Here is a 13,389-nt window from a genome sequence, read left to right as displayed (position 1 = left end):
AACCGTACCTCCACAATTACAACCTCCTGTGGTGTCAAATCAACAAAGACTTGAGAAAATGGAACAACACCAACTTCAGCTTCTCAGACAGAATAGCCATGATCAAAATGATCAACCTCCCAAAAGTAACCTACTTATTCCAAACCCCCCAATCTGATTCCCCCAACCCAACTTCGCAAATGGCAGAAAAAATTACACTCGTTTATCTTCTCACACAAAAAACCAAGAATAAACACTAAAAACTAGGGGGTACTCAAATGCCCTGGCTAACACATCACCAATTACATGTCTTCTTAAACAATCCAGTAATAAAATCAGCACCAACCAGGCCTAAAACAGGTGGATTGCGCCTTGTCTCCTCCTTCCAGCAACTCCTGCAGTCAAGCTGGTGCCAAATGTACTGCTCTGCTTTCATTTGGACCACATCAGCAAGATCAGGAGGGTGGTCTTGGTCTGAGCAGTCCAGGACCTTCATACACACTGCTCAGGGTTACGCCCCAGAGAGGTTACTTTGGTGCTGCTAACAGCAAAAACAACACAGGAGGCAGCAGTTACAAGTTATCCGTCTCTGCAGCCACAGCAAGCACTGTGATTTCCAGTGGTTTGACTTCGCCCCCAGAGGTACACTGCATTGCCTGCTGAGACACATAGGGCAAGCAACAACTCTGACACACAGAGAAAAAAGAAACTGAAAATGGAGGTGCATTTGTAATACAGGTAATTTTCTAAAGGTAGTTTTTAACTAGAAAATGTTTAGAACCATGTTTCTTAATGATTTAAGGCCGGAGTCAGCAAATTTTTTCAGCAGGGGGCCGGTCCACTGTCCCTCAGACCTTGGGGGGGGGGCGGACTATATTTTGGGGTGGGAAACTGAATGAATTCCTATGCCCCACAAATAACCCAGAGATGCATTTTAAATAAAAGGTCACATTCTACTCGTGTAAAACATCAGGCAGGCCTCACAAAGAACCCAGAGATGCATTTTAAATAAAAGAACACATTCTACTCATGTAAAAACACTCTGATTCCAAGACCGTCCGCGGACCAGATTTAGAAGGCGGTTGGGCCAGATCAAGCCCCCGGGCCTTAGTTTGCCTACGCATGATTTAAGGAGTCTCCTGAAAAGGTGGCTACAAAAGAGCTGTCCTGAAGCTTTTCTCAAACCTTTGGCAGAACATAAATTGAATTAATAATTAAAAACAAAGTATACAGGATTACTTACATTTATTGAAACTTACCTGTAGAGGGCACTGTACATCCTTTTTGACAGTCAGGGGCAGAGTGATTTCTGTAATGCTTCTGTTCTGGCATATCTTTCTTGTACAATTTTGAATCTAGAAGTGGAACGCGGTTTATGATTGGGGACTGAGGAATGCTGGGAAGAGTCCTTGACTTTCCTAGTACAGGTCTCTGTGGCTTTCTGTCTAATGACCTTTAAAAGGAGAAAAGAAAGAGATTGCAATCAGATGTGCCTATGATTACATTTTTTATTCCTACTAGTGAAGTAGCAGATTTTTGAAATTAGGTGAGTTCAGAACACAAGACCCACCTTGAGTTGAAAACAGTTTTTACTCCGTATTCCAAAACCCCTTTGAATTTAGCCATGTTCATCATGAGCAAACCCCAACACCATCTCCAGAACTTACATTCAAGAAATAGTAACAAGATGAAGGGGCAAAGAGGGGGGCGCTACTCATTTATATTTTCATTACACTGAAAAGCTTTACCAAAGCTATTGGCACAAAACAGGATTTCAGGGCCTTTAGTAAAGATCCTCGACCACTCAGAACTACAAATCCAATAAATCTCATGCCAATGAAAATACAAAGATAAGCCTTCCATTTCACCCTGCCACCGCCACCAGTCACTGCTTCTGGAAGGTACGGTAAGTCAGGGAGATTCCAAAAGGGGGAGGCAAGCTAGCTGCAAAGATCTTTACTGAGCCTTTTTTACAGACATTCCCAGACAATCAGGTGCATTTTATGTTTCTTTTTTTACTCCTTTCAATTCAAAATGTGGATTCCAGCTTAACTTCAGTAAGAAATTTCTGGCAGCTAAGAGATGTTAGATGGCCGCCTGTATGTATGAGATTTCTGCATTGCAGAGAGTTGGACTAGATGGCACTTGGAGTACCTTCCAACTCTACAATTCTATGCTTCCAAGATTCTACGGTGGTTAAATATTATGCTGTTTCTCCCATATCAGTCTCTACAGCCACAACAGGCACTGTAACTCTCCAATAGTTTGACTTTAGCCCCAAAGGCACACAGAGACCCAAAAAGCCAATCCTTAATGACTGACTCACCTCCTTTCACTTGGATTGGCTCCAATTAACAGAAAAGGCGAGAAGTCTTATTTTCCAAGGCCAAAAAACTCTCCTGTCATGCTGATTGGGCAGCTCTGGGATACTGGAAGCAGGGACTCTGCTGCAGAAATAACAATGCGTCTTTCACTCCCTGCAACCCTGGACCACTACACCTCTGCTTACAGATAACTGTCACTGGAGTCAGAGAAAAGAACTCACACTTCTGGGGAACTGATGTTTTGATCTGCTCAGCTGCAGGCAATGATTTATTAAGGATGAAGTAAAGAACAAGGGATACATGAAGAAGCATGGAGCCCAGTCTCAATTATTATTTCACAATTTTTTTTTGGCCTATTTTGCTTTCCAGTTCTGACAGTGGAATATATTCTCTGGGGATTTGCAGATCTGTGCTTTCTTTCTTTATCTCTCTTTCTCTCTCTCGCCAAACTAGATGATATTTAGAAACACATGAAACATCTCCATTAAGGGGGAAAAAAGTAAAGCACAGCATCAGATGCTACAATCAAGAGAGGCACAGCAGAGGGAGGGACAGGGCTAGATGGGCAAATATTGTGATTTTTAATTCCTTGAAGAAGGCAAAAGAGTCACCCAGCATCTGCAAATCCCTCCCAAAAGCATACCTACCACACAGCCTTGCTGCAGGTGGTGACATTCTACTAGCAAAGGCCCTCAAGGAGAGTACATGAAGATTGCACAAAGGTCAGGTATAATCAACCACCAAATGCACCAAGGCCTATAAATAACTGTTGTTTTGCTTTTTCAGCTGTGGAACTCATAATCAATGTTTGACAAGGATTTTAAAAATTATTCCACCTAAAGTTATTAACTAGTCATTATCAATTCCTACCTGCTGAGCAAACCATGAGGGTATGGAAGATTGTATTGCTACTAAATTTTGCCCAGATGTATTTGCTGCTTGGGAATCAAAGCTATGACATGAAGGGGTGCTTGCCAATATTAAAAGAATGGCCACAAAATACAAACATTTTGAGTTGGATAATTATTTTAAGTTCCAAATACAGTATATAGGATGGATAAGGTGTTTGGATCGGACAAATCACTTGTGCCCTAGATCCTTGCCCCTCTTGACTGATAAAAACTAGCAGGGATGGGATAACTGACTGGGCTGGGGAGATGATTAATGCCTCCTTCTGAGAAGGGGTAGTGCCTGCCTGCTTGGAGGAGGCAGTGGTAAAACCACTCCTCAAGAAACCCTCCCTGGCTTTGGAAAATCTAAGTAAGGACCAACCAGCTACTAATCTCCCCTTCTTGAGCAAGGTTCTTCAGCAGGTGGTTGTGGACCAGATCTTTTAGATCCCTTTCAATCAGAGTTTTGGCCCAGTTTTGGCACAGAATATGCTTTGGTCACCCTATATGAAGACTTCTGTTGGAAGAGAGACCTCATTGATCTCTCAGCAGCTTTTGATACCATTGACCATGGTATCTTTCTAGAGCAGCTGTCCGAGTTAGGAATGGGTGGCACCACTTTGCGGTAGTTCCAGACCTACTTGGATGGATGTTTCCAGAGGGTGTTGCTTGGGGAGTATTCTTCAGCCCCGTGGTGCCTTTAATGTAAGGTTCCTCAGGATGGGATTTTATCCCCTATGCTGTTTATCATCTACATAAAACCCCTGAGTGGGGTTATCTGGATGATTGGAGTATGCTGTCACACATAGCTGATATGCTGATGACATACAGTGCTACTCCTTTAAATCTGCAGGTGAAGCAGTGAATGAACTGAACCATTTTCTTGCCTTGGTAGTGGACTGGATTAGAGCCAACAAACTGAAGCTCAATCCATGTAAATCTGAGGCACTGTTGGTGGATGGTTCCCTAGGTCAGATGGATGGAAGGTGGCCTGTTCTTGATAGGGTTACACTGCCTCTGAAGGAGCAGGTACCTGGAGAGACTTGGGGGTACCACTAGATACTTGGGGGTACTTCTGGACCCATTGCTGTCATTTGAGGCTTAAGTAGCCTCAGTGGCACAGAATGCCTTCCATCAACTTTGGCTGGTGGCCCGGCTGCACCCCTTTTGGACAGGGACAGCCTAACTACTGTTGTCTATGCTCTGGTAACTTCTAGGTCAGATTACTGCAACACATTATACATAGGGCTGCCTCTGAAAATGGTAAAGAAACTATTGCAGAATTCAGCAGCCAGGTTACTCACTGGGGCAAGACAGTTTGAGCATATTAATGTAGGGATGAGCAACCTGCAGCCCTAAATATGCTGCTGGACTACACAGTGGCGTAGCATGGGTTGTCAGCACCCGGGGCAAGGCAAGTAATTTGCGCCCCCTAACCTCACCGCATGCCTGGCACCCCCCCTCCACAGTGGGCGGCGACCCGGCGGCTCGGATCAGATTCGCACAGCCAGCACTGCAGTGAGAGAGTGAGTGAGCCAGGTAGGCGCAGAGAGCTGCGAGTGCGAGCGCGCCCCCCCAATGTTGCGGCTGGTGCGGCCGCGCCCCCCCTGCACCCCCCACGTTATGCCACTGGGACTACAACAACTTTTTTAGAGGGAGAGCATTTCCTTCAGGGCTGCAGTGGGAAGGATAGGCTACAACTCTCACTTCCCCATATAATGCAATTCTGAAAAATATTGCAGCCTCAAGCCTGCTATTATTAATTTTCAACTGATGTGGCTGTGTCATGCCTCATTTGGCCTTGAGCTAATTTGGACATATGCCTGGCTATTCTAAACAACCAGAAAAACCAAAGCCTCCCAGATTTATTTTGGTGACCCACTTAAGGCAAGAGCTCTCAGGTAAAGAGAGCTGCAGGGCTTACTTTTCCACCTTCAGCACAAGCCAGAATTAAGTGCAGGATGTGCATATACATGCAGCAGGTGTTGTCAGAGTATAATCCACTGTGGACTTCATGACAAATGTCAAGTAATTCATCCTAAAATTCCATTACAAAATATTCCACTGGATATGGGGCCGCTCTAACATTCAGAGTGGCTTATGGTGCAGTTCAGAGTCAGTGTGCCATTAAAATATCCACTGGTAAATTACTTTTCTTTAGAATCATCCCCATATCAAAAATCCTGGATGGATATTTTACATGAAAGTGCTAGTGCTTTCAAATAAGTGATCCATTACAGTATGTGCATTTTGAGATCATGCAGTCATGTAGAAGACTGTACTCCATAGCTTGATGCCCGGCAGACACCAGTCCTAGATTTTTCTGCATGGTATTCAACTAAGTTTTAGTCATAGTAGACCCATAGAAATTACCTAAAATTTCTGTTATCTTTGACCATTGACCATGCTGGTTGGGACTGATGGGAGCTGAAGTCTAACTAAAACTGGAAGGTCACAGGTCAGCCACCCCTAAATGCAAAGTGGACTAATTGTACTTCATTGAATTTTCACTCATAATTAAATCTTTCCATTCAACTACTCTGGAGCAACTTTTCAGATTTATTTAGTTGCCTTATTAAATGCAAACCAGACAAACATTCAAAACTCATCTCTATAGTTTTGGGGTGTGGAAAGAGTAACACATATCAAAGGCTACTTCCTCCTCAAGAACTCCTTCCTCCTTTTCTATTGTACATTATAATTAGTTGATGGATAGTAGTTTTATTGAATTAAACTAACTGGCATTTGCTTGTCTATAACATCCTTTTAGCAATGGTCTAAGACCCAAACAAATCAGAAAGTTTGATTCTTAATAATATTTAAATTGAGACCACTGGAATTCTTTCATCTCTAACACTCATTCAAAAGAGATATCTGAAACCAGCTTGAAATGAATCATAGAATCATAGAATCATAGAGTTGGAATAGACCACAAGGGCCATCGTCTCTTCCCACATAGCTAGAGTTGTACTTTTACCTATTGGACACTGTCACCTCTCGATTCTTGAATTGAGGATCAGCAGCAGTAAGCAATGCAGCCAGGTACTAATAAAGACTGTTTCTTAAAGATCCATCTATTAATTTAAACTGTGCAACATTTGCTTATTTGCGATATACTGATAAGATCATGATAAGATCATGAGATAACTGTAATTACCCAAAAGATAGCTATCTCACAAAGTTGTCGTCACGGCCAGAACTCTCTTCACACAAATGCAATTATGTATACATCAATGGAAGAAAGCTTAGCAGTTGATATTTCTATCTCAATATATTAAGTATGATGATGAACACAAAAGAATAATCAATTCATAATTGGTATTCTCTTTTGCTAGCAAAAAAAATGCCCCCCAAAAACATTGGTTTCTTTTGGAATTTCCCTAGTAAAATAAGTTAGAAACTCTGACATGACCCAGCCAGAAGCTACATGGCAACATGGAGAAACACAGTACTTCTGTGCACAGAAATCATATCTTCCAGCACAATCACATTTCCCTTCCCCCGCCCCCCGCTTTGTCATGTCTCATGCCAGCTGCCTGTTTCTAGGAGATAACCTAGCAATACTCTGTGATGGCACCGATGCTGAGATGAAGTGACAATGCATCAGGGTGCACAGTTTTACCTCTCAGTCTCCTGTATTGATCACATCTAATTTCACTTGTAATAAGAGCTTGACTAGGAGGGGGGCTAAAAAGAGGGCAAAACATGGGACTGAGAGGGCTTTCAAAAAAGATGGGGCATGGGGACACAAACCAAGCACCATATGAAGAAGATGAAGTCATGCAAAGCACAGAGGTCCCATCCCCTAACAACAGGACATCCACTCCAATCCACCCTTTAGTTTACAACCTCAGTGGATGCTGCTCCCAATATATCCAAAGGAGTTGGGACAGAGCTGTTGTGATTGCAGAGTCCTTTGCACAACGGAATGATGAACAGTACGTGCCACATGCTTAAAGTTGCTTTATTTTCAGTTCATTGTTGAGAAATTACAAACATGCATCTTGCCTCTGCGGGAGCAGAGAAGCAACACATCCTTCTCCTCGGAATGAAGAAGCACCGAGGGGAAACAGTGAAAAACAGGAAACCAGTGTACGTCACATCCAGCTTCCCATTCCCGTGGGAAAACCCAACAGTACTCTGACTGTGGAATGTAAACATTGTCTTGTGACAAGCACTTCGCTGCACAGTGAAGAGAGCTGAAACTAACATCCTCCCCCTTTCTGTGAACATCACTGGGCAGCGTGTTCGTACAATATCAGTACAAACCCAACTTCTGTACATAGGTACAGTGTTGATCCCTTGACACAATCTTGGACAATACATCAGCAGGAATTTCATTACCTGGCATATAGGACACCGTTACGAGTCCCTTCTGAATATGTTCCCTAGCATGTTGCAACTTCAATTGCAAGTGCTTCGTGCTTTGCTTACAACCTTCCGAATTCAGCAAAGCCAAACATGCTTTGTTGTCCTGGTAAACCTGGATTGGACATTTGACAGGAATTTTCATGTCTTTGCACAATTGTAACAACCATTCACAATCCTTAAGTGAATAAGACAGTGCATTCAGTTCAGCTTCACAAGTACTTAAGCTAATTGCTGTTTGCTTCTTGCATGACCAATCAAATAGACCCTGATTGTACATGTAGCAAACTCCAGACGTACTTTTCCTGTCTGTAGTGTCACTTCCAAAACTTGCATCTGCAAAAATCTCAAGACCACCAGACTTCTGATTGTTAAATCTCAGTCTGTAATGCATAGTGCCTTTCAAATAGCGTGCTATGCGTTTCAGAGCTTTCCAATCCTTAACAGTAGGATTGTTAACTTGTCTGCTTAGCAAATTACAGCTAACAGCAATGTCAGGTCTTGAACATCTGGCAATGAAGTTTAGCTTGCCTAGCACACTTCTGTACAGTGTAGTGTCAGAAAATGCTTCTTCAGTGTCTTCTACCTGATAACCTGTTGTCATCGGTGTGTCTACAGGGTTAGCATCCATCAGGTTCAGTTTGTTTAACACATCAGCAATTTTCCTTGACTGGTGTACTAGAATGTTACCACTTTGATCTTTCTCTATTTCCAGAGATAGGTAGTTGTTTACCTCACCGAGATCTTTCATGTCAAAGTGCTCTTTCAGTTGAGCTAGGGCATTATTGTACATTGTGACATCTTTCCAAAAGAATAAAATATCATCAACATAAAACAAACAATACAGCTTCTTTTGCCCTTCCTCTTTGACAAATACACATGGATCAGCTTTCCCTTGCTGAAAACCTAGAGAAAACAATGCTTCAGTGAGTTTTGTGTGCCAACACCGTGCACTTTGTTTGAGACCATAAAGGGACTTCTTCAGAGCACAAACAAATCCCTGTTTTACCTGTACGCCATCAGGTGGAAGCATATAAAGTGATTCACCTAGAGATCCGTACAAAAACGCTGTATTCACATCGTGGTGACTAATGTGTAGATTCTCCTCAGCAGCTAGCTTGAGCATAAGCCTAATGCTCTCATATCTCACAGTGGGTGAGTAGGTCTCGTGATAGTCTTCACCTGGTACCTGTGCAAAACCTCTGGCTACCAATCTGGCTTTGTGTCTGACTATCTTGCCATTTTGATCAGTCTTCGCTTTGAAGACCCATTTGCTTCCAAGCAGTTTCATTCCTGGAACTACGGGAACTAGCTCCCAAGTTTTGTTCCTTTCTAAGGAATCAAGCTCAGCCTTCATAGCATTTAACCATGGCTCAGCTTCCTTAGAATCCAAATCCTGGATTTCTTGGAAACTTGAAGGTTCAAATACCTTCTTGGAGCTTTTAACAGCTGCTACTGCTGTCTTAGCAAATTCATCAGCAAATCTCTTTTGAGGTCTGCCTTTTGTGGCTCTTTGTGACCTGCGAATCAGCCTTTGGTCTTCAACACTCTCCTCTTCCTTCTTAGGAGAAAAATGACCTATTGTGAACAATGGTTCTTCCAATTCCTGATCAGAGCTTTCAGAGGGTCGCATAGAGGCTTTCGCACTCTTGAAATCCTCTGAATTATCCGATTCAGTTTCAGACTCAGAATCAGAACCTTCATCAGTGGGTGTGGGTTGTTGTTGCTTATCTTCAGTCTCATCACTGTCATCAGGATAACATTGGAAAATTCCCACATTCTCCCCCCACTTGGCATTGTACTCAACACTTCTTGTGAGCCTAATTGTCTTAGAGTCAGTCATCATTATTCTGTAAGAACCTTTCTGATAACCTAGAAAGATACCATGCAATCCACGTTTGCCTAACTTGGAGCTTTGTGGCGAGTGAATCCACATGTCAGAACCAAAAATTTTCATGTGTTTGATGTATGGTTTCTTGCCAAACATCTTCTCATAGGGGGTACAACCAATCGCTGAAGATAACCTGCGATTGTAACTGTAAACAAAACACGAGAGAGCTTCGGCCCAATAACTCTCTGGAAGATTGGCATCATGCAGCAAGGTTTTTAACCCTTGAAGCAATGTTTGATTTGCCCTTTCGCAAAGCCCATTCTGCCATGGCGAGCGAGGACTGGACAAATCGTGTTGAATTCCTTTCTCAGTCAGAAAAGCTTCAAACTGCTGAGAAGTGAATTCTCCCCCGCGATCTGTGAAAAGAATTTTTATCTTCTTACCATGCACATTTTCCAACCAAGCACAGAATTCCTTGAACCTTGGAAAAGCCTCTGATTTCTGCTTGAGATTATACACGTAAATATACCTGGAAAATGCATCAATGAGAACCATGAAGAACCTATTTTCACCCAAAGAGGGCGATAGTGGACCGACTAAATCAGCATGAACAATCTGGTATGGTTCTGTAGCTTGCCTACTAGACACCTTACCTTTCGCAGCCATTTTCACCTTGTTTGCTGCGCATGCTTTGCACTTCATGTGGTACCTGCAGGGTTTAATAGTCATACCTTCAACCAAGGTAGGCATTTTAGATACTGCCTCAAAATGCAAATGACCAAATTTCCTGTGAAAATCATGAATACATCCTGCATGCAAACTTTTGTTAGAACCTGCAATGCAACAAGTCTCATTCTGCACAACATCATCATAATACAAAACAAACAAACGATCAACACATTCAGCATGCAACACATAATCGTCTTTCTTTGTGATGGTGCATTTCTTGTTCTTGAAGGAAACGTCAATGTTGCGCTCATTCAGCTGCATCACACTGAGAAGATTGTGTGTGGCATCTGGAACATAAAGTACATCCTGTATCGATAAGTCCAAACTGTGAAGAACAACAGTTCCGTAGCCTTGACTGGGGATCGTGTGGTCATCCGCCTGGTGAATCGCACCTTCCTGCGGTGTAAAAGACACGAACAGTCTCTTATCGTTGCACATGTGGTGGGTAGCTGCTGAATCAACAACGAAGAAAGATCTAGACGTCTTCTGGACCTTTGCAACCTTTGGAGTGAAGCGTGAGACCATTGCCTTGTGCTGCGTTGTCCTGGACACCGGACCTTTGCCTTTGCTTTGGCCTTTTCCACGCGATGAACTTCCGCTGCGCTGCTCTGTCTTGGCCTTGGGATATTTGCATTCCCTCTTCATATGGCCTAGACGTCCACACGAGTAGCATTTCACTGCCTTGAAAGCTTTGGCGCCCTCTGGTGGTTCCACTGCATTCTGGGATGACGTCTGTGAAGACTCCCCCTTACTCATGCAGCTAGCACCCCGGCGATCTGCTTCATTCTGGATCACGGCAGTAACATAGGCTACTGTGAGCTGAGCAGTTGGTTGAACAGCAATCTGAGTGGCAACGGACTCCCAACTTGGACCCAAAGAATGTAGTATCATGAAGGAATACACAGCCTCTGGAAAGTTGAGTCCTCTCTGTTGCAGCTCATGTCTCAGATTCTGCATCTCCATCAGGTGTTTACGCACATCTCCACCTTCAGCAAGAGCCATATCATGCAGCTTGGCATAATAGTACATTGAGGAACTAGCTTCTGTCCTCAAGTGCGCTTCTCTTAAAGAGTTCCAAATTTCTCTGGCTGTGGTCTTTCCACGCAACAGACAGAGCTCTTCTGGGGATACTATCAATGTAAGTGTTCCCCTTGCTTTGGAATCCTTAGCTGTCCATTCAGCTGTAATTGGAGCTGGGGGGTTGTCTGTAATAACATTAAACAGACCTTCTTTCCGCAGAATTGCCTCTGCATAAAGTACCCACTCCGTGTAATTTTTCTTATTGAGCTTAGGAATCCCAAAAGCATCAACCAGCTTTGCATTAGCCATCATTGCTGTTTTAATCAAGCTGCGTCACTGTACAACTTCCCAAAAGCACTTGTAAAAAGTACTTTCACTTTTCCAGCCATCCAAGCTGTGAGCTTGTGCCTTAGCCTATATCGCGGCAAAACGGCTTTAAAAGTACAAAGTCCAGTCATAAAGCCATAAACTAGAAACTGGCAGGCTGCTCGGAGCATGAGCACATACCTTCATCAATCAAACTTGACGCGCAGAGCAGATAACGCGGTCCGTTCCTCTGTACCTCTGCCGGCATTCCGACTCGACTGCTGGAGTCTTCAGTTTGATTTACGTCTTTCTGGGCCCGGAACCAAAATGTTGTGATTGCAGAGTCCTTTGCACAACGGAATGATGAACAGTACGTGCCACATGCTTAAAGTTGCTTTATTTTCAGTTCATTGTTGAGAAATTACAAACATGCATCTTGCCTCTGCGGGAGCAGAGAAGCAACACATCCTTCTCCTCGGAATGAAGAAGCACCGAGGGGAAACAGTGAAAAACAGGAAACCAGTGTACGTCACATCCAGCTTCCCATTCCCGTGGGAAAACCCAACAGTACTCTGACTGTGGAATGTAAACATTGTCTTGTGACAAGCACTTCGCTGCACAGTGAAGAGAGCTGAAACTAACAAGAGCAACAGGAGCTCACTCCATTGTGGGGATTCAAATCACCAACCTTCTGATTGGCAAGCCCAAGAGGCTCAGTGGTTTGGACCATAGCACCACCCGCGTCCCACTCTGGGGGATAAAGAAAGAGGGAAAGAATCATATACACAACCTTGAGCTCCTGGGAGAAAAAGTGTGATATAAATAAATCCAACAAATAAATAAATCATGGAAGTCATTTTTAAACAGGCCTCTGAGAATTGTTTTCCCCACTAGAAGTTAACCCATATGCTTCCCCCCACTCTCAGTATAGCATAGACAGATAGGAGCAGGCTCAGGGGTAGCTGTGCTGTCCACAAAAGCCAAATAGCAATAGTCTGGGATTACAGCTACTATCTTCTTCCTTATCAGTGCCAACTGACACAGGAAAAATGCTTGTGTGGACACACCATAAAATTATGCTTACAGGCTCCGTAGTCATATCACATTATAGAGGAGGGTTTCAGACAAACACTTTCAATACATCATATCTAGATTTTACATATTTCCCCAATGAGCAAAGAGACAAGTAGAATTCTTAAGTAAGCTGTTTTTAAGTGAGAAGTAACAATTATTAATTATGATCTTGACAATCGTATTATGGAAACCTTCGTTTACATATGTGGAACACACATGAAAACTATCATCTCATTAAATAGCAAAAAAGGGAACTAAAATCAGGGAATGATCTAAAAAGAGGGAACACTACTTATGCCACTCTCAACTCTATGAAAGAAGCATGAGATACAAATAGAATCCAATATATTTTCAGCAACCACTGTTGCCAGTAATTTGTGCCTTCACATCCTTGATTATCACAATTTCCTAAGCAGAATGACCCCAGAAGATTGCTCAGAGTGTCATGGTGTAAAATGAAATAACTTTTCTCCACCAGAGAACAGGCAAAAATAATTTTAATGCACTGATGTTCTATGGTCTAATGAAAGCACTTCATTGCTTTTCTGACCTATTCTGGTTTTTGACCTATGGACCCCCTATGGATCTCATACCTTGTGCATCTAAAAAGTCAACTACTCCAATACAACTTAAAACTGGCCAGTATAAAGCTTTCCTTTTAGAAATAACAGAAGTGGAATGAACAGTTTGAGGAATCAAATAAGCTCTAAAGAGTCATGCTAAATTTTCTGCATAACTAATAAGGTGCTTCCCTAATCCATTCAAATATTTGAATGAGTAGATGAAATATGGGCCACAAATTACAGTTTATGTGATTGTTAAGTGTTCAGAAGCAATATATTAAAACAAGTTTGATAAAGAGAGATAA

General features: G+C 42.7%; 1 protein-coding gene across 7 annotated transcripts in view; it reads right to left on the bottom strand.

Annotated features, from left to right (window-relative positions):
• Positions 1-13,389, bottom strand: part of LOC309518699 (ankyrin repeat and fibronectin type-III domain-containing protein 1-like) — a 373,330-nt gene that overhangs the window by 295,491 nt on the left and 64,450 nt on the right. For 6 of the 7 annotated variants that reach the window (XM_082199046.1, XM_082199043.1, XM_082199047.1 and 3 more), the window contains one exon: positions 1,239-1,432. In XM_082199046.1, coding sequence (XP_082055172.1) covers positions 1,239-1,432 — 194 coding nt within the window. Of the gene's footprint in view, positions 1-1,238; positions 1,433-2,305; positions 2,427-13,389 lie in introns of all 7 variants that reach the window. The other variant, XM_082199049.1, reaches the window with a different exon arrangement.

This window comes from Podarcis vaucheri, assembly GCF_965113315.1.
Source record: "Podarcis vaucheri genome assembly, chromosome: 14".
Lineage (NCBI taxonomy): Eukaryota > Metazoa > Chordata > Lepidosauria > Squamata > Lacertidae > Podarcis > Podarcis vaucheri.
Note: the sequence above shows the minus strand (reverse complement) of the source record. Positions and strands in the feature narration are given on the sequence as shown.